The sequence below is a fragment of the Balaenoptera physalus genome, assembly GCF_965194825.1.
Source record: "Balaenoptera physalus genome assembly, chromosome: 6".
Lineage (NCBI taxonomy): Eukaryota > Metazoa > Chordata > Mammalia > Artiodactyla > Balaenopteridae > Balaenoptera > Balaenoptera physalus.
This window is the reverse complement of record NC_138885.1, coordinates 60,427,022-60,449,423: the sequence shown is the minus strand read 5'-3', so window position 1 is coordinate 60,449,423 and position 22,402 is coordinate 60,427,022. Positions and strand designations below refer to the sequence as shown.

The 22,402-nt window shown below is 35.1% G+C and overlaps 1 protein-coding gene and 1 long non-coding RNA gene across 2 annotated transcripts in view; one reads left to right on the top strand and one right to left on the bottom strand.

Annotated features, from left to right (window-relative positions):
* The window catches only part of SCN7A (sodium voltage-gated channel alpha subunit 7), a 77,321-nt gene extending 62,870 nt beyond the window's left edge, over positions 1 to 14,451 (top strand). Inside the window, exons 24-25 of the mRNA XM_082465230.1 lie at positions 204 to 474; positions 3,152 to 14,451. Coding sequence (XP_082321356.1) covers positions 204 to 474; positions 3,152 to 4,206 — 1,326 coding nt within the window. The 3' untranslated portion in view covers positions 4,207 to 14,451. The remainder of the gene's footprint in view (positions 1 to 203; positions 475 to 3,151) is intronic.
* Positions 1 to 22,402, bottom strand: part of LOC309662482 — a 437,456-nt gene that overhangs the window by 96,208 nt on the left and 318,846 nt on the right. The window lies entirely within an intron of this gene.

Genomic DNA, 22,402 nt, shown 5'->3' with positions numbered 1-22,402 from the left:
TTTAAAATATAGTCTTTGAAAGAGCTTTTGATGGTCTTTCTGTTTGTTTGCTTTTACTCTGTGCTATAGTCATAGCTTGGTAAAAACTTAGTCTTCAGTTATTCTCCTATTTATGCTGGGAGGGAAGCTGTAAATCTAAAGACAATACGTCTGTATAAATATCTTATTAATAAAAATATTACACCTTTTTTCTTTACACACAGAACAAGTTCCAAGGATTTGTCTTTGACTTGGTAACAAATCAAGTTTTTGATGTCATCATCATGGTTCTTATATTTTTCCAAGCAATAACCATTATGATACAAAGTGATGAACAGAACCCAAAAATTGACATTGCTCTCTACTGGATTAACTCAGTTTTTGTTACACTGTACACTGGAGAATGTGTACTAAAGCTCGTCGTTTTCCATTACAACTATTTCACCAATGGATGGAACCTTTTTGATTTTATGGTGGTTGTTTTCTCTATTACAGGTAAGATTTTGTTTAGTCAGATTTTTATTTGTAATAATACTAATTCAGGCAAGCTCTTAGAGTAAACATCTCCTGAGATATAGTCTCTTAATAAGCAAAACAGGTAGGGATCCTTTTTATTTCCAACAGGAATGCCTTACATTTTCACATTCATACATGTACACATGCCTGACAGATATAAGATATTTAAAATACTTTCTGAATTAATACATAGACTTGACTTCACAGACCACCAGATAAATGCTTAATTACCCCTTCAGTATATCACATACATTATTTTTCTAAGATGACACTAGACGGACCTTTATGTCTTAGCATGATATAACCTTTCAAACTCATTATTGTTCCCTTTCCTCTAATCTCTAAAACTGTTTGCTACTTTCACAACACTAGAGTTTTAGGGTTTAATGAATTTGTTACAAGTTTTCTCTTACTCTGGAGATCCCAGTCCTATATTTAACAAATATACTTGATTACCCTCTTTGTGAATATGTATTATGCTGTGTTCAAAGAATTCAGTTACAAACAAAGTAGGCATAATTCCTGTATATACATAGTTTATAATCTATCAAGGGATGCAGACAATTAAACAGTACATTTTAATGTTGTGCTATTAAGGTTATGATAAGGGAAGAAGCATGGGGTGCCACAGCAGCACAACAGAGCGAGGAGCACCTAATCAGTAAGTAGAGATCAGAGAAAACTTCACGGAAGAAGCAAAAATCTAAATAGAGACCTGTTGGATAAGGAGGTAGCCAAGAATCTAGGATAAAAGAGTTTTAGGCAGAGAAAAGTTTGTTTATTGTCTGCCTCCCATAAGACACATACTAGAATGTTATCTCCATAAGAGTAGAAACAATATTTAATGTTATTGTCAAGTACTATTCTATGCAGTCAGTAGTGAAAAATGTAGATAAACTGCTCAGTTGTGCTCCCAGAAAATTCATTCATCAGCTGGTAGTAGAGGCAGTGCAGCTAATATTGATAGACAAGTACAAGAAGCTTGCTAGAAAAGTATGTAAAGTCAGGAAAGGGCTGATAGGAAGAAAACAGAGGAAAACAGAATTAAAGAGCCCCATGAGACTGAAATGAGAGTTACTGAATCAGACATCTAGAAGGAGAGGAGATTGCAGTCCGAGATAAAGATGTTCGAATTTGAGATCTCAGAAGGTCAGGTATCCTGGGTGCAGAATGTGGCCATAGATGGGTGTGTCTACAGTAAAATGATGGAGATTATTAAAATTTAAGAAAGCCAAATACTGGAGGGCTAGCCTTTCAATGGATTGTTGATGGTAGGTGCTGGGGTGGAAAGGGTGACAGTGAGCCATGTACCAAAGTCTCCAATGAATATGAACGAGGGGGAATGAATAAATCATAGAACCAAGGAATGGTAGGAGATGGTATAGTTGAATGTCATGGTCCACAAACTGTGAAAAATTTCTTTTTTGTTTATAAAATTAATGTGAAGGAAAAGTATCTGGAAATCACATTGGAAAGAGGGAAAGATGCTTGCTTGTTCCATCTTTCTACCCTGTGAAATGTGGAATGGGAAAGAGTGAGTTATCTGTGCTTGAGAGTGTTGCAAGGGAAATAGTGTCCTCAAGATAGAGTCAGATTTTAGATAAGAAAGGAAGTGAAGAAAATTTAGTGATGAAGAAGTAAAAATGTGTTTATAGTTAAGTAGGAAAACCTCCTGCATAATGGAAGGGTTTGAGAGATTGAGGAGAAATGAACATTTGAGTCAGAGTAGAAAGTTCACTAAAGCACTGTGGAAATGAGGGTATATGTAAGATAGAACGTCAGGGAGAATGCCATCATTGACAGTGACCAAATTAACAGAAATGTGAGACATGATCCTTCCAGATTCAGCAAACATACCATCTCATTTAGAAGTTTCATGGGATTTTCCCCTTCTCCACCTTCTCAACTCAGAATGAACCACACCCTCTCCAGTACTTTCAGAGAGCATCCCTTATGTTTTTTATGGTAATTATAATTTCACCTTGCTTTATAGTTATATATCTCCCTCTCATAGTGCCCTCATCCTCCCACCATTGGCAGAAAGAAAAGTCCTTGGCGAAGACTCATTTATTCAATTCACATTTAAAGCTCCTAAGGTCCCAGATACTATTTATGAAGTCAATAAATCAAATTATAATCTGTGATCACTGAATATGAAATATTTTTTAAACTATGTTTATCCAATAGGTCTTTCTGCCTTGCATTATAGTTAGTTTAAATGTCTACCTCTACTCCCTAGGTTATATGGTCTTTGAGGATAGGAGTCATGTCACTCATCTTCACATATTTTCTTGACACCTTTATTAGGTATCCAAGAAAGGTTGGGTTGAATTAAATTTCTTGATCTAACTGCAATCAGGAAAAAAAAAATATGACTACTGTCGTATATTATGAATTCATGCCATCTGTGACTCCAGAAGTGCTTGATCTGTAATACTCTGAAAATGATGGTAGAAATAATTCTCTTCCAAATTTTGTTAGACACTCTGAGCATTGCCACAATTAGTATTTGGCTAACCCAGACTTTCAGTATGTGCTAAATGTTATACGGGAAGGATTAATTACCTTAACATATAGAAGAAAACCAAAGAAGTGTAAAATAATTTATATTCCTCTAAATAATTGTATTGCCTGATTTATCTTTTTCTACACCAAGGACTATTTCTGCCTCTGATGGTGGGATATTACCTTGTACCTCCTTCCCTTGTGCAACTGATACTTCTCTCACGGATCATCCACATCCTGCGTCCTGAGAAAGGACCAAAGGTGTTCCATGATCTGCTGCTTCCTTTGATGCTGTCCCTCCCCGCATTGTTGAACATCAGTCTCCTTATCTTCCTGATCATGTTTGTCTACGCCATCTTTGGAATGTACAATTTTGCCTATGTTAAAAAGGAAGCTGGAATTAATGACGTGTCCAACTTTGAAACCTTTGGCAGCAGTATGCTCTGTCTTTTCCAAGTTACAATCTTTGCTGGTTGGGACGAGATGCTCAATGCAATTTTCAACAGTAAATGGTCTGACTGTGATCCTGATAAAATTAACCCTGGGACTCAGGTTAGAGGAGACTGTGGTAACCCCTTTGTTGGGATTGTTTATTTTGTCAGTTACATCCTCATATCATGGCTGATCATTGTAAACATGTACATTGTTGTTGTCATGGAGTTTTTAAATATTGCTTCTAAAAAAAAAGCCAAGACATTGAGTAAAGATGATTTTAGGAAATTTTTTCAGGTATGGAAGAGGTTTGATCCTGATAGAACCCAGTATATAGACTCTAGCAAGCTTTCAGACTTCGCAGCTGCTCTTGATCCTCCTCTTCTAATGGCAAAACCAAACAAGGGCCAGATCGTTGCTATGGATCTTCCCATGGCTGTTGGGGACAGAATTCATTGCCTTGACATCTTACTCGCTTTAACAAAGAGAGTTATGAGTAAAGATGTGAGCATGGAGAAAGTTCTTTCAGAGATGGAATCTGGATTTACGTTAGCCAACCCTTTTAAGATCACATATGAGCCAATTACAACTACTCTGAAACGAAAACAAGAGGTAGTCTCAGCAACCATCATTCAGCGTGCTTATAAAAGTTACCGTTTAAGGCAAAATGACAAAAAAACATCAGATATTCGTATGATAGATGGGGACGTGGAAGTTCAGGCTATCAAAGAAGATTCATATTTTGACAAAACTGAGGGAAAGTCAACTATTTAAAGCCAGATCTAATCCCACTTACTACCTTTTCACCTTCTTTACATATTCCCCAAATGTTAAAAGTTTAGATCAGAAATAAAAGCAAAGATCAGAGAAACTAAAGATTTCACTTAAAAATGAATTGTTTACAACCCATGGAAGATAAGCTTGTGCTCACAAGATCCCATGTCCAATTCACTTTTACCCCTGTATATTCAGTCTGACCAAGACAACCCCTTGATATTACTGCAGAGTTAAATTGGGTTAAAACTGTTGTTTAATAATCCAATACTTGTTTTCTCTATATGGCTTATATGGTGTGTGCTTCTTCTGGAGGGTTGGGGGAGGTAGTAGCAGAAATTAGTAGCCAAAGGAGCTTACTTATACATTTTATGTCTACTTTAACTTGATGGGATTCAAGTCACTACTAATGGGACTTAATTACAAATAAACAAGTACTTTCTTAAAGTGGGATGGTATTTTAAAAAATAGTACAATGCTACAGGCCATTAAATCATAAACTTGCCTAGACCGATGCCAATCAGGGGAAGAGGAAAGGCAGTTCTTAGAAAGTGTCTTTGAGATTAATCAAAGAGACTCTTGGGCTGATTCAAACCACTTTTGAAAAAGATTGATTAGAGCCTAGGTTTTGTTTTTGATTGTTTTGGTTTTATTTATTTTTGGTTTGTGAATTAATGTTTCATTGTTCTTGGATTCCTGGTTTCTCATCTTTCTGGCTAGTTCCAGCTAAGGACCATTCTCTCTTTAAGAGAATGGGTTCCTAGAACAATCAGCATAAAGGGAACTACAGTTACAGCCTACATTTTCTAATTTTTCTCATTTCTCATTGGGAAACAGTGGCCACTTTGTAGTACCTTCCACTGCACTTCATGGATTTTTATAACTTTGAGAAAGAAAATGATCACTAAAACTGTGTGGACTCTGAACTAGGAGATCAAAGTGTGAGTTTGTTGCTCATGGTGTTTTATAACATTAGTGTATGCAAGTTAGTTTCCACTTTCTCATTTATCTTTCCAAGTTTTCTGTTTTGTTTCATGTTTATTTCATCACATACATAATTACTATGTAAAATGTTTTATGTTTGAAAAACTTTAAAATCCTAAGCATTAATTTTCACTAGTAAAATTATTTTTAAAAGATAGGCACAGATAGTTGTTTTGATGTAATCATAAAATGCAGTCTCTTGCATCCCTGTAATTTGAGATTCAGATGTTTATTCTATTTGTATGAAGATTGATTTCAGTGTGCCTACAAAGTCCTAAAGGATTCAGAAAGAAAATATGTATACTGATGACTTAATGACAAGCTTTAAATATGTTGTATGACATTCAATATCACTTAAATATCAGTAATCGTATTTTATTATGAATGCATGATCTTGATTGAGCCTTAACTATTATAATCTATTTCTGCTCCTCAGAAATGTATTAACCTGACCAAGATGCCTTTGGGGGATCCCCTAAGCAAATGTAATTTCAGGGTTGTTTCTTACTGTAAGTGTTCCTTCCCTCTCTCCTCCTGTTCTCCATCATGTGATGGGGACCAGTGAGGAATCTGTTAATTTGGTGACATGGTGACAGCTGGTGCTTTATTTAAGCTTCTCAATTTTCTATTTCTTGGAAATGCTTTAATGTGAAAACTGCTTCAAATATTTAAACTGAATCTAAGCTTGCTTCTGTAAATTCCATAAAGACTATGAACTGATTTTAGTTCGAAAATGATATCTTTTAATTGTAAATCATGTTTGCTGCTAACCTTCCAAAAACTATGTAAAGAATTATTTTTAGCAAATATTACAATATATTTTACTTTTTAGATACTAAAGAAAATAGTAAATACAACTTGTTAACCAAGGTAAGCTTTGGCTTTTTTCTTTCGTAAATTAGGTTGGCAACTTTGTGTAATAAGAACTTTTTAAAATGAGCCTTATATTAAAGCTTATTCATTCAGGTTCAAAGTTCAAAACTGGAAATACTTTTGCTTCCTTTGGATTAATTTAATTTTGTAAAATAAATATTAGTAAGCTTGCCAGAGACCCTTACAAACTGACAAAATGTAAAAAGCACTCCTCTTAGCAAAATCCGAAGTTTACTAGATGTATCTCCATATTTTTAGAAGTTGCTATATGGAAGATAATGCTGAAATTAAATTTATTGGTATGCTAATATTTATCAATACCTGCTTCTTTAAAATTTTTCTTTCTGCTTCTTTAATAAATATAATTCACTTTAAAATGGTTTTTCAAATGTTGGAAATAGCTACCATTTATTGAGCAGACTGTTAAGCCCAGCCTTGTGCTAAGTATTTATCATGCATGAACTCAGCATTCAGAACTCATGAAGCAATGATAATTCTCATTTTATAGATGAAAATACTCAGGCTTAGAAGGGTTATAAGGGCTTTTATATGACACAGAACTTGTAATTAACACGGCCAGGAATGCAAACCAGGGCTAGTTTCAGAGCCTGAATAGCTAATCACTCTGTATGACAACTGTCTAGTAATAAATGACCTGGGTAAAGACAAAGGAAGTTTAAGATAAATTATATTTTTGTGCAGAGATAAGGAATCTTCTTCCCTCCCTCTCCTCTTGCCCTCTCCCCCACCCCTCTCTCTCCCTCTCTCTTTCCCTTTCTCCCTCTCTCCTTCTCTCCCCAACCTCCAGCCCCCTCCACCACCACTGCCCACACCCCACCCCCGCGGAAGGAATTTTAAAAGTTATGACCACATCTGGAAAAAGGAAAGGCACAAGGGATAAAACTACAGAAGATTTTTTCGTTCAACATTTATTGAATGCTAGATACTAGAGATAAACCCAGAGCCTGGATAGATATACATACATATACACATAGATACATACAAAGATAAATATGAGACTAAATAATTTATTGGCTACCAGGGGAAACATAACTATTCAGCTGGATATATAATATATGGTAATTTTTATACTATTTCATATAACCTGTAATATATATATACAGGAAGGAATGATGGATTCTACATTAGAAATTACAGGTGATGTTAATAAAATGAGCCCCTGAAGAAAAAGAAAGATTTTATCAATTAGAGAAAAAGGTAACTGTATTCAACATAGAGACAATTTTAAGGAGAGGAGTTCATCATGGAGATGAGACCTAAGGTTCCAGCTACTAGTTATTCAAGCTAGACAATAAAGAGAGAGAGAGGAATCAACAATAGGATAAAATTTTCACAGCAGAGATGGAATAGAAACTGGAGCAGAATTACTCTGGGCACTCTGAATGCCTTCCCAGACATGCTTTATTTTGCCCTTTGGTTCTTGAACCCTCTCCTCCTTTAACTGCTCCTTTCAATAAATTCCAGGTCCACATTCTCAACTCTAACACTCAGTAACATGCCCCAGTGGATGACTGAGGCTTCACTCTACCGGTGGGGATTTTCATCTTTATGTTAGGTAACCTAAAACTGTCAGGGTCAGACACCTATGCTTCTCCTCATCTGTAAGTGAACCTCTTATCTTCACTGACTTCAGAGTTACAAATTAGCTCACAGGATTTTCTCTCAGCTCCAGCTATCTACTCTATTAACCATCCAGGTGGCACAACACCCTTACTCCTGGATTCTAGTCTAGACCAAATGAAGGTAACGTCTTCAAATGACCCATAAGTTCAGGGTCCCCATTCATACAAAATTTCATCACCATTCTTCCCTTCTTTTCTTCTTACTATCTTTCATAAAAAACTGTTGAGCATCTCCTAGGCACAGTAATTTAGAGATAAAGTTGTCTTTATCCTTAAAAAGGTATTAGTCAAGCTTCTCCAGAGAAACAGAACTAATAGGATACATAGAGATATATGAGGAGATTTATTAGATACATAGAGAGATATAAGAGGAGATTTATTATTATGGGAATTGGCTCACACAATTATAGAATCTGAGATATGCCATGTGCAAGCTTGAGAACCAGGAAAGATGGCAGTACAGTTCTGTCCACATCCAAAAGCCTGAGAACCAGGGAAGCCATGGGGTAGCTCCCAGTCCAAGGCCAAAGGCCTAAGAACTGGGGAGGGACAATGGTGTAAGTCCCAAAATCTGAATCTAAAGGCCCTGGAACCAGGAGCTCCAGTGTCCAAGAGCAGGAGAATATAGATGTCCCAGCTCAAGAACAGAGAGAGAGAATTCATCCTTCCTCCATCTTTTTGTTCTATTTGGACCTTAAATGAACTGGATGATGCCTGCCCATTGGTGAGGGAAATCTTCCTTGTTTTCATTCTTTTACTTCCAATAGACATATGTCCCTGAATTTGAAGTGGGTTTCTTATAATCATTATATGGCTGGGTCACATTTTTTAATCTACTTTTTACTGGTATATTTAGATCAATTACATTTAAGGTAATTATTGATATGTTAACATTTAAAGTTGTCATTTATTATTTGTTTTCTATTTGTTTCCTCCAGTCTCATGTCTCTGGTTCTCTTTTCTTACCTTCCTGCACAATTCTGAACATATTTTAGGATTCCATCTGGATTTATTCATAGTGCTTTTAAATATATCTCTTTGTATATTTTTGGTAGTGCTTGTTCTGAGTATTACTATATCTACTTATCTATATATCTATCAATCTACAAATTATACAGTCTAATATAAAGCGTTTTACCACTTTTAGTGAAGCATGGCAACCTCACTCTCATTTGTCTCTTTGTCTTCCCCATTTGAAAATATTATTGTCTTGGGAATCAGAAGGCACTACAATTTTTGTTCCAGTCATCAAATATGGTTTTAAAACTCATAAGGAAAAGAACAGTCCCTTGTATGAGTCCATATTTCTGCTCTTTGCATTACTTCTTCTTTCTTCCTGACGCTCCATCATTCCTTCTTTTATCAATTATTTTCTGTTTGAAGAATTTTCCTTAGCCAATCTTTAAAAGTAAGAGAGTTTATTTCTCTTTAATATTTTTATATTTAATATATATTTATTGCAAGTTAAAATGATAGCGTTTTGATATATTGAGTTAAACAGAATATATTACTAAATTTTTAGAAAGACTATGTCTGCTAGTAACAAATTCTTCTAGCTTTTCTTCCTCTGAGAATGTTTTTATTTCTCTTTCATTCCTGAAGGATAAATTCATAGGATATAGAATTTGTGGTTGACAGTTTTTTGCCTGAAGAATATTGTGCCATTTCTGGCTTCCATAACCTCACATAAGAAATCCCTTGTCATTTGCATTGATATTCATTCCACTGTAGGTAAAATGTCATCTCCTTACAGCTGCTTTCAATAATTTTTAATTTTTAGTTTTCAAATTTTTTAATTGGGTAGAGCTTTGGCATGGATTTCTTTGTGTTTATCCTGTTTGGCATCTACTCAGCTTCTTGGAACTGTAGATTTGTGTCTTTAACCAAATTTATGGCATCTTCAGCCAATACTTCTTCAAACAATTTTTCAGCCTCGCCTTTTTCTCCTTTCCTTCTGCGATAGTAATGACATGAAGGATGGCTCTTTTGTTATTGTCTCACAGGTCCCTGAGGCTCTGTTCTTTTTTTTTTTTTTTTTTTACAATCTTTTTTCTGTCTGTTGTTCAGTTTGGGTGAATTGTATTGTTCTCTGCTTAAGTTCACTGATTTTATCCTTCATCATCTTCACTCTACTGTTGAACCCATCTATTGAGTTTTTTATTTCTGTTATTGTATTTTTCAGTTCTGTAATTCCACTGATTTTATTCTTATATAATCTATTTCTTTGCAGTGATTTTCTGGTTTTTAATTTGTTTCAAGAGAATTTGCAATTCATTGTTGAAACATTGTTATAGTTGATGTTTTTAAAATATTTCTCAGATAATTCCAGTATCTGACTCATCTCAGGATTACTGTCAACTAATTGTCTTTTGTCCTTCAACTTGTGATTTTTCTTCGTTCTTGGTATGTTGGCTGTTTTTTTAAAATCATACTCTGGATACTTTGTCTATATTAGGAGATACTGGACCCTACTTAAATCTTTCATTTTAGCAGTTAATCACACTGTTTAGGTTTAGCATATAGGTCTTGGTCTATTTTTGCAGGCTGTGGTTCTCATGGTAGTTTAATTTTCAGAGCCTTGGAGGTGTTATTTTGGTTTTCCTTGTTTATCTGATGTGGCTTGGGCTGCCCCTGGTCCCTGCTGGACTGAAAGAGGTTTTCACAGGCCAAGCAACCTGGCTTTTCTCAGAGGGAGGTCAGGGAATGAGGAAGGATCCCTCTACTAACAGCTCATGAGGACAAGGAGACTTTCTGGACCGGGCTACTTGTGCCTACATCCTCCTTGCTGGCTCCTCCCATCCATTCAGGTGTCTCTGGGCAGAGAAAGAAAGTCTCTGCATCTCCCAGATTACTGGGTTTAATTTCCACTCTTTATGGCTGCAACTTCTGTAACTGACACTTTGTTATAGCTACATCTAGTCTCTAGGGAACTTCTTGTAAACATGCCTCCTGCACCCTGATCCCCAGCCCCCACCCCGCCTTCAGGCCTAGAAGCAAAATCCCTTGACTTCCCTTTAAACTTTGCCCGTACATTTTATGAGCTCAACTCTCCACAAATTATCCCTGATCCATACACCAGCTAAACTTTTGGCCTTTTATAGTTCTTGAAACTGAAAGAACTCAAATTCTACCTCCTGTAATAATTGACCTCAAAGTAAGCTGAAATCTTATTCTCTCTCTTTTTTAAAATTTTTTTAATTTAACTTTATTTTTTTGAAAAAGTAAAGGAAGGAAAAATGGAAGGAAGAAAAGAAGGAAAGGAGGGAGGGAGGGAGGGAGAGAGGAAGGAAAGAAGGAAGGAAAGAAGAGTACATACTATGATACTTGTATTTTGCTGAGTGTTAACAAGCTTGGAACCACAGCTGAACTGACTGCTCAGAACAATAGAGAAACTATATGGCTCTGAGAACATGGGAGATAGGAGAGGAAACTTGGATATAGAAGGGCTGGGCAAGCAAAGTTTGGGAAGAAGTGACCTATGTGGTGAGACTTGTAGAGTGAATTGTTTAGATCTTTTCACCTCCCTGGTGGCCCCACTTTGAAAGAAGCACTCCTGTTTTCAGTCTGGGAGAATCTTTTTTTCTAGTCTGAAGAAAGGAAATTCACCTTTCCCCTGTGCTTTTTCAAGATGTTTTGTTTCTATCTGAAACTTACCTAAAACCTATAAGTTTTCCTAAAGATCTAGGCTTTTCAAAAGCAAAGTCCAGAGTACTTAGAAGCTATTTGTCTTTTCTGCCTTGACATATAATTGGCTGGGTTTAGAAAGAACAAATCAGTTCTCTTCCTAAATGTGTGGAAATTGAGAGAGGGCAGAAACAAAGGTTAAAGGGTGAAAAAAAATCTGAACTGATATCAAATAATATCTGAAAATATGCAAAATAGAATCTCATTTTCTTTTTGTGTTAAAATTCTTGTAGCATAGACTGTCTCATATATGCCAAGAAACCAGTCTGTTCTTATTTCCAAGTAGTATATTTAGGTACAGAAACCAAGTAAAATTCAGACTCTCTGACCTCAAGAAGTTGACATCTAGGTGGGGCAACAGACCATTAATAAAATGACATAAAAATAATTAAAGGTGATATATGCTGCAACTCAGATTACTAATGGAAGTAAATGTACCACAGCTACTAAATTGATTATCACCATAGGACTTGATCTGGCCTTTGATCACACACTAGCAGTATGAACACAATTAGGAAAAACAGTATTTTCACAAGTTTCAGCCCAATTCTTCTTCCTCTCTTGCTTCAACTCCCAATTACTTGAAGTTCTTCTGCTCAGAAAATCACATCTTTGCTGCCACAACCCAGCCTGAGCACTTGAAAATCCATCACCAAGAATACTGTCTGAATTCTCTCCAAGCTTCCAGTCCCTCCAGCAGAAACAGAGATAGCAGCCTCCTTTCCAAATGGGCACCATACTCTCATCCTGATGAGAAAACTACAGAAAATTCAAGGCACGACAGTGAAAACTGTTCAATAAGAAGTTCCTTTTAATAAGTGTAAGATTTAGATAAAAGCTAATTTTCTAACTAGGTCTCATGTTAAGCAGACTCTTAGTATGTTACAAAGACTCTTTGTTCCCCCAAACTTGTTCTCCCATCCTTAGGTGGTAATAGCATTCCTGATTCTTAGCTAGATAACATGGCCTTCTGGAATAAATACTATACTTTATAACCTTTTTTTTTTTTTTCAATTAAGGCTGTCCATGTAACTAAATTCTATCCTTTTTAACTTTCTTTCCACTGACCAGAACATGGATGAAGAGGCAGGGCATCTGTTATGAAACAAGGGAGGCCAACAATCAATGAATGCTAAGCAATAAGTTAGAAGGGTCTGGTTCAGATAATCATACTTTATGATTAAAGTATAATCATATTTTATGATTAAAGTAGGGAACAGTCAGATCACATTGTGTCTCCTTTACCTAAACTATGAAGAAAAATATGAACCCTGAGGGATGACCCAAACCTCTTTCCAAAATTTCCGGGCAAAGGTCCAAATCTTTAAAAAAAAAAAATCACACCATTATAGCAGAATCATATTCTCTAGAGCTTAAAACTGAAAAATTGTTATACAGTAGTGCAGTAGAGAGCATAGCACTCTAATATAATATCCCATTATAATTGGCTCTTTGTTAACCATATGGGTATTACGGGCAGTAGTTTCCAACCCTACACTGACTTTCACTTTTTGCTTAGGATTCTCTCCAATAATCCTAAACAAGTGAATTGGAAGGAAACTATCATAATCTCATAAAATAGTGCTTTTCGATCATTGGGTACATCATACTGTTTCAGTACATGAAAGAACTATCTTTTTTTTTTTTGCTGAATAATTATTTCTTTTGAATTGTTCTATCAACCATGCTTGACAGTTCTGGTGAAGGAAAGTATTCGTTCTCTCAACTGAGCAAAGCTTTTTTAGATCAAGGAGAAGCACTGACATATTTAGGACAAACAAGACTCTGCAGTAGTAGCATCAGATTGATTAAAGGAGATGTGTTGATTTATTTTCTTTTACATCCCAAAGAGTGACTAAGAATCATCTCTAAGATGTCTGTTTTTCTCCTGAACCTTAAATTATTAAATGTATTTCCTTGTCTTCACCTTGCTTTCTGCAGAAGAAAGCACTGCACCCTTCCAGTGCGCACAAAGATTCTACTGCAGTGCAACCCAAGAAAAACCAGCCAAGGTCTGCTGAGGATCTCTGCTGCTGCAGCATTTGATACACACAGGAAAAGTCTCATGAATAATGCACAGTTATAAACAGGTAGTCACATCAAGATCTCTTCACTTAATGCTATTCCCAAACACACTCCAAGGAAGGTAATTGGATACCTTCATTAACGATTGATCTGTACAGGAAGAAAGTATGATTAAAAGCTTTCAAGACATCGATTGCATGTGCATTAGCTTGCATTGACCTGCATTGTTTTCTACTGAAAACCCACGCAAATTGTAGCAATAATCAGAATTGTAGTGCTAAACAGAAATATAAAATATTTTAAAACCACAAGTATGAAAATCCAGAACAGTTCATCCACTGCAGAGTATGTAAGAAGCAAAAGCAGCTTGTCATGAGGTCACCTTGTAACTGGGTAAGTGCTCGTGAGGCAGCATGAAGTGCTGATGTGCTACCAATGGAACAGCTTGTAGGATATGAACCCACTCTAGTCCATTTTCTTAACACCAATGACAAGAAATGTCAGGAGGCTCTAAACACCTTCCTGGAACAACCATGATTAATCTCTAATATGATCACATTACCTTTTTATTATTTTAGATGAAAAAAATAGTGAGCACTTTTTTTTTTTTGCCCAGTCAGAGACTATGTGTTAAACCTACAATATAACAGCCTTTGTGCATTCACCTCAATTTGCCAGAATTATCAACACAATTGGCTGAAGTTGATTGCTGCTCTTGGTGGAGCGAGGGAGGATGGCCCCCATGGCCAAGTCATACACTACAAATATAAGGCTCTCTACTCTTTTACACAAATCTTCTTTAACAAGAAGATGGAAATGTGTTATACTATCCTAACTAGGCTATAAATTATTATTATTATAGTAAGCATTTATAGGTATTTGTAAGACTGCACTCAAATAATTTCTGTATGTTTTGTTTTTCTTTATATTGTTTTATCTCAGTGGCTCTTATGGTATCAGTTGAGTCCTATATAAGGTTAACTGTATATGATTAACTTTTTCTGTTTGAAATTGTAAAATAGAGTAATTCATCTAGGCAGTCCGGAGAGTCTATGTTGCTGACTGTGGTAGGAAGTTTTGTTTATATCGTTACTCTGTTATGGTTATGTTCTCCATATCTTACTTACTTCAAGATATCTGTGTTGATTTAATGCATGAAAATTAAGTATGCTAATGTGGGAGAGAAAAAATCAAATTCTAAGCTGTCATTAATAAGAGGTGCAATCATTGGGGAAGAGGGCTTTATTTAAGGTTACTTAAAATTAAAGTCAGGATCTCCTGCCTACCTTCACAAAAGATTGATGTGGGAATTGCCGTCTCACTGTAAATAACTAGAAAACTTGACAAAATGTATGAAACAAATATTTTTAGACATTGAACAATAGTCAGCACAAGATTATGAAATCTGACAGAATGGGTCCTGAGAAAACTAAGTTTCAGGATCTCCGCCCTCCATCAAAGGCTGCTCCAGTCCTGACTTAAATACACTTTAACACAAGCCTCAAAAAGGCTAAACAAATCTGAAAGGAATTTAAGTGCATGCCATACTTAAGGAATACAGTAAAATGCAGCACTCAGTACTATAAAATTTACAATGTCCAGTAACCAATCAAAACTTTCAGAAAGTGGAATAAGCAGGAAAATGTGGCTCTTAAGCAGAAGTAAAAAGAAACAGATTCAGTTACGGCATTAATTATGAAATAAGCAGAACAGGATATTAAAATAGCTATTCTGAATATTATAACCATGGACAAGGTTATAAAGGAACACATGAAGTAATAAGGAGAGAAATTAAAATTATAAACAATTATCCTAATAGAAGTCCTAGGGATGAACAAAAATCATCTGGAATGAAAAATAAACCAGATGGGTTTAACTGCAGATTAGAAACTGCAGTAGAAAAGATCAATGAACTTGAAAATGTGGAATAAAAACTATGCAAATTTAGAGAGGAAAAAAAATTACAGAGTCTCAGTAACCTATGGGCCAACATCTAGCAATCTTATATATGTGTAATCTTGCCGAAACAAATACTTTTTAACACAAACAAAAGGTAAGAAAATTTATCACCAGTGTTGCTGCACTACAGGGTCAAAGGAAGTTCTTCAGGTGGAAAGCAAATGATATCAGATTGAAATGTGGATTTAAACAATGGAATGAAAAGCACTAGAAATTGTGAACATGTGGATAAATATGAAAGACATATTTTCTCATCTTTAATATTTTTAAGTTGACTGTATAAAGCAAGATAATAATGTATGTTTTTTATAATTTGTTTGTAAACATGTATAAAAAATGCCTAACACAGCAAAAAGGACAAGATTGAAGAAATAGAAGTATTTTGGAATAGGTGTTATACTGTATACATGAAGTGGTATATTATTTGAAGTTAGACTGTGATAAGTTAAAGAAGCACATTCTAAATTGTAGAATAACCGTTTAAAAATATAAAACAAAGAGAAGGTTAATAAGCCAAAAGAGGGGACAAATGGAAACTTTCAAAGTACTAAAATAATTTTTTAAAAGAATGAAAACTTGAAGGACAAACACAAACAAACAAAAGATGGAACAAGTAGAAAACATAGTAAGATAGCAATATCATTGATATAAATTCAACCATATCAATAATTACATAAAGTGTAAATGATCTAAACACTCCACTTGAAAGACAAACATGTCAAATAGAATTTAAAAATTACCAAACCCAGTTTAAATATGGAGATACAAATAGGTGTTGCATATATTTTATTAAATTTATCCCTAAGTACTTCAGATTTTCATGCTTTTGTATATGGTATTGTTTACTTGAAAGCAATATGCAAAAAATTAATTAATATTACAGAGAAACCCTATTTGATTTTGTTTATTGATATTGTGCATCTTTCTAAATTCTACTTGGTGTAATAGCTTTCTAAAAATTATTTTTTAAAAAAATCCATGGGATTTTTTAATGTACACAATGTTTTTTTCTCCAAATAGAGGCAGATTTACTTCATCCTTCTCTTTTGATTTTTTCTTTGATCCATGGAGTATTTAGGTGTGGCTTTCAATTTTCAAAAATTTGGAGGATTTTCCATATATTCATTTATGATTTCCAGTTTAATTGTGATGGGGTCAGAGAACATATTTATATATCTAATTTAGAAAATGATATACATACACACACACACACATATATATATGTATATATGTAAACAGAAAAGATTTTTTCCTGTCAAGAACATAACTTTATTCTGAGATTATGTTCTGTGTACTCCTTTGGTGTTAAAATACAGGTTTTAAATATCATATTTGGAATTTTTAAAAATGACACTGAGTCCACACATCCAGATTTCTTCCAAAACACTTCCACTTGGATGTCCCCCAGCATCTCAAACTCAATGTGTATAAATCCTTACTCATCAGCTTCCCATATTAGTCTATTTCTCTTATAATAGTAACTCTTTTGGAAGCAGTGGAGGTTTGTTAATAAAATTGTCATTGTCATTTGTGGTCACCCATGTCAAAAACTTTTCATCTATCCTAAATACCGCTATCCATTCTCCTACCTGAATTCAATAAATACATTTAAAAAAAAAATTCTACTTAAAGAAAAAAACAAAACAAAACCCTATCAGTTCTGGCTATACTGCTCCATTTTTACTTCATTCATTTCTTTAGGTCTTTATTTTTTCTCTCCTGTATTATTGTTCAAGCCACCCTTCCCCGTGTTGCCAGAGTAATGTGTATTTTTATTTTTCAATAGAAATGATGCTGATGAAAAGCAAATATGATGGTGGTAATTCATATTTTCAAAACATTTAAAATGTCACCCTTCTGGATTAAGTCCAGACAATTTATCTCTATATATTCAAGACCTTTTGTGACCACATGCCTCCTTCTCTCTTGGCTTATGTACTCTCATTTTCCCCAGTGCTTCCTGAACTTCATTCAAACGGAGACTGAAGTCATCTGCAGTTGTGCAGGGATATTCCCTCTTCCTGGAAGGTCTTTATTCTCAACCCCATCCACCTGACTAATTCATGAACGGCCTCCCAGGTCCAGCTAAAGCATCACTTTGTTGGGAAGCATTTGCTGGCACCCAAACAAACAATTACAATAAAATGTGATAAATGTTTTGATAAGGGAAGTTCAGTGCGTAATGGAAGTAGGGAGGAGGGGAATTTAACCCATACTTAGCTGGCGAGCAGGGCTTAGAGAATGTGACGTCTAAGATCTTCAGAATGATAGGAGCGAGTTAAGCACAGGTGCTGGGGCAAGGTGCTCCATCAGAGGGAAGCACAAGAGCAAAAGCCTTCCTGCTAGAGGTAAAGCCTAAGTTAAGGAATTTGACCTCCATCCTGAAGGCCACTCATTAAATAGGGAGTGTAGAGAATTGGTTAGAATTGGTGACGTTGAAGCTGACAAACAATGTGGACACTGTTTTGATAACCCAGATGGAAGTTCATGCCACTCAAGTTAAGAGACTGGGAATAGTAATGGAAATAAATAAATTTTAGAGGATTTGGCATAAACTTTCCTCAAAAAAAGAAATGAAGGAAGGAAGGAAAAGAAAGAAAAAGAAAAGAAAGGAAAGAAGGAAGGAAGGAAAGAAGGAATATCAGGATAAAAATGTTTGCTCTATGCTTCTTTCCTTTCTCCTTTGCTTAGAACAAAGAGCTTCTACTTTCCAAGAGACCACCAAATCTCCAGCATTTTCCATTGACCGCTTCTTTTGTCAGCATGTATTAGAATTTCTTTGATTATTTCTTTGTGAACAAAAGGCATTCAAAGCCAACCCAGAAGCAAAGATACGACATTCTGGAATAGTACTCTTGTTATTAATGTTTTTGCATTTCATCGAAAAAGGCAAAGATCATTGCCAGATGCCTCCCACCATCTGCCTTTACTTAGCATTACCTTTCTCTTTCTTTTCTCCTTTCCTTCAAGAGCATATACTAGTGAAAGTAGGAAAAATGAGAGGAGATATTAGGAGTAGTATTCAAGTTTGAGATCTATTTAGAAGTCTATTAGGGATTATTCAAAGCCTTGCCACACTTGGGAGTAATCCAGTTTAAGATAGGTTCAGGACTTAGAAGACAACCAAGGCCCTGGAATTAAACAGACTTTCCTGAAGAGCTGTAGGCACATCTCCTCTGAGGAGTATGTGTCCCCCACTGATACTATAACCTTTCCTTCTTCTCTCACCCCTACACAAGCAGTGCTAAGAGGCCTTTCCCTGCTCTACTCCTTGGCTTCCTGCCCAGCCAGTGATTTTACCTGGTAACTCTAACCACCATACCTTGAATTTCCTCCAACCTATTTTATTATGATGAAAGAAGTAAAAATAAGTTGTTCATAAATTCAAATAAATTTTATTTGCGGTATTATATTTTTAAATTAAATTATGCTTCATAAAAATTTTAATTACATTTAAATTTTCAGAAAGAAAATTTTCTTAAATATCCTAATTTCTATACCTATTTCTACTAGCCCTCTGTTTTGTTTTAAGTATACAATAGAATATTACTCAGCCATAAAAAGAAATGAAATTGAGTTATTTTTCGTGAGGTGGATGGACCTAGAGTCTGTCATACAGAGTGAAGTAAGTCAGAAAGAGAAAAGCGAATACCATATGCTAACACATATATATGGAATCTAAAAAAAAAAAGGTTCTGAAAAACCTAAGGGCAGGACAGGAATAAAAATGCAGACGTAGAGAATGGAGTTCAGGACACGGGGAGGGGGAAGGGTAAGCTGGGATGAAGTGAGAGAGTGGCATGGACATACATACACTACCAAATGTAAAATAGATAGCTAGTGGGAAGCAGCCACATAGCACAGGGAGATCAGCTGGGTGCTTTGTGACCACCTAGAGGGATGGGATAGGGAGGGTGGGAGGGAGACACAAGAGGGAGGAGATATGGGGATATATGTATATGTATAGCTGATTCACTTTGTTATAAAGCAGAAACTAACACACCATTGTAAAGCAACTATACTCCAATAAAGATGTTTAAAAAAAAAAAAAAGGTAATCTCTTCAACAAACAATGCTGGAATAACTGATCATTCACAGGCAAAAAAATGAATCTAGACACAGACCTTACACCCTTCACAAAAATTAACTCAAAGTTGATTACAGACTTAAATGTAAAATGCAAAATTATAAAACTTTTAGAAGATAACATAGGAGAAAACCCAGATGACCTTGGGTATGGTGATGTCTTTTTGGATACAACATCAAAGACACAGTCCATGAAAAAAAAGAATTGATAAGCTGGACTTCATTAAAAGTAAAAACTTCTACTCTGCCAAAGATAATATCAAGAGAATTAGAAGATAAGTACAGAGTGGGAGAAAATATTTGCAAAAGACCTATCTGATAAAGGACTGTTATCCAAAATATACAAAGAACTTTTAAAATGCAACAGTTAGAAAACAAACAACCCTATTTAAAAATGAGCCGAAGACCTTAACAGCTACCTCACTGAAGAAGATATACAGATGTCTAATAAGAATATGAAAAGATGCTCTACATAATATGGCACCAGGAAAATGCAAATTAATATAACAATGAGATATCACTACACACCTATTAAGGCTAAAATCTGTAATACTGACCACACCAAATGCTAATGAGGATGTGGAACAACAGGAACTCTCATTCATTGCTGGTGGAAATGCAAAATGGTACAACCACTTTGGAAGACAGTTTGGCAGTTTCTTACAAAACAACACTTACTCTTAGCATATGATTGAGCAGTTGTCCTCCTTGATATTTACCCACAAGAGCTGAAAATTTATGTTCACACAAAAGCCTGCACACAGACATTATAGCAGCTTTACTAATAATTGCCAAAACTTGGAAGCAACCAAGATATCTTTCAGCAGATGAATAGATAAATAAACCAAGGTACATCCACACAATGGAATATTACTCAGTGCTGAAAAGAAATGAGCTATCAAGCCATGGAAAGACATGGAGAAAATTTAAATGCATATCATTAAGTGAAAGAACCAATCTGAAAAGGTACATAATACTGTATGATTCAAACTGTATGACATTCTGGAAAAGGCAAAACTATGGAGACCATAAAAAGATCAATGGTTGCCAAGGGCGGAGGGAGAGAGGGAAGAGATGAAGAAGCAGAGCATAGAAAAATTTTAGGGCAGTGAAAATACTCTGTAAGATATTTTAATGATGGACATATGTAATTATACAATTGTCCAATATCCCATAGAATGTACAACACCAAGAGTGAACTCTAAGGTAAACTATGGACTTTGAGCGATTATGATGCATTAACGTAGGTTCATCCTTGGTAAAAAATAAACCATTCGAGTAAGTGATGTTGATAATGGGGGAGGCTGGGCATGCATGGGGGCAGGGGGTATATGAGAAAGCTCTGTACCTCCCTTTCAGATTTGTTGTAAACCCAGAACTTCCCTAAAAAAATAAAGTAAAACAAAAATAGAAGAAAAAGAAAACAGTGTAAAAGATTTTTATGACTTTCTAAAACATTTGACATATTTTGAACACCAGGTGGCAGTAGATATAGCATTTATCAAAATGAATGCGTGAGGAGGAAACAGTTTGTGTATGCAAATTAACAGTATATACAGAATGTCCACTGTATGCAGGGTGCTAGAATTTGACTGAGGTACCTCTGAAGGAAAGAGTCATAATCCAGTGCTGTAAGGATAACTTCACATTTGAGTCTATGGCTTTTATTCAATTAATTCTCATTTGATTATTTCTCTTAACTTGTAACAATAGACACTTATTAGCCATTTTGATAACATCTCCCAAAAGTGGCCATCATAGAGAAAATATGAATACTGAATACATGCTGCTTACAAACAACAATTCCCCAGTAGGTAACACGTTTCAATGAAAGAATATTCGATTTAAATTTGACTTAGAAAAACTACGCATATTCATTTAAAGGAAACAAATCTAAAAGGTTAGCGAAGAAAGGACCTTAAAAATAATTTAGTACAAACCTTCCTATTTACAGAGGAGAAAAGTGAAATACACAGAGATTAGGAGACTTGTGCAATGAACGACACTGTCGTAATGGGTAGGTCAGGAAATGGTTTCTGTATTCTCTCCACTATAATACAAGGCAATTGAACTTCTCTGACTTGTTTGATATCAGTTAACATGTTTATTTGTAAATAAATGAACTACTGAGAGATTTACTTTATGTTTATATTGTTCTTCTACATTACAATTACCAACTTTATTTTCAATTCATAATTATAATGTAGCCTGGCCAATTTTTCTTAATGTGTATACTGTCTTTATAAGACATAGAATAGCCATTTCCCTGTGGGGTTAGTATCTCTTGGTGCTTAAACACAGACTCCAGAGCCTGATTACCTAGGCTGACACCTTGGCCCTTCCACATATTAGCTGGGTGACCTTGGGAAAGTTGATTAACCTCTCACATTTAAATGTTCTTACCTGCAAAAATGGGGATGATAATACTACTTACTTCCAAGAGTTGTTGTATGGGTTAAATGGGTTAAACAAGTAGAGTTTTAAAAACAATGTCTATTACATATTAAAAAGTAAACAAGCATTATTAATCTCACTGGCAAGGACAAAAATAATTTTAAGTGTGAAACCTAACTACTTTCCTGAATTTTTTTATAAAAATATACTGACCATTTTAAAAAACATAGTATTATTTACCATTCAGTCTATCTTCACTACATTTCACATAATGATGCACTCCCAAAATATTTTTGGAATAGGTAGCTATTTTAGACATTGCTTAAACAGGATTCAAATTTAAAATTTACCATATCCTAGTCATCATAACACAAATACATTCGGTTTTAAAGAAAATCTGGTTTCCTTTTTCTTTTTTTTTTTTTTTGATCTTTCCTCACTGCTAGAAAATTTGAGTCTATTTACTGAATTGCTTAAAACACAACAAAGTAAACCTTTTTTTTAATTGTCAAAACTCCCCACTACAATGATAATCTGATCATTTGAAA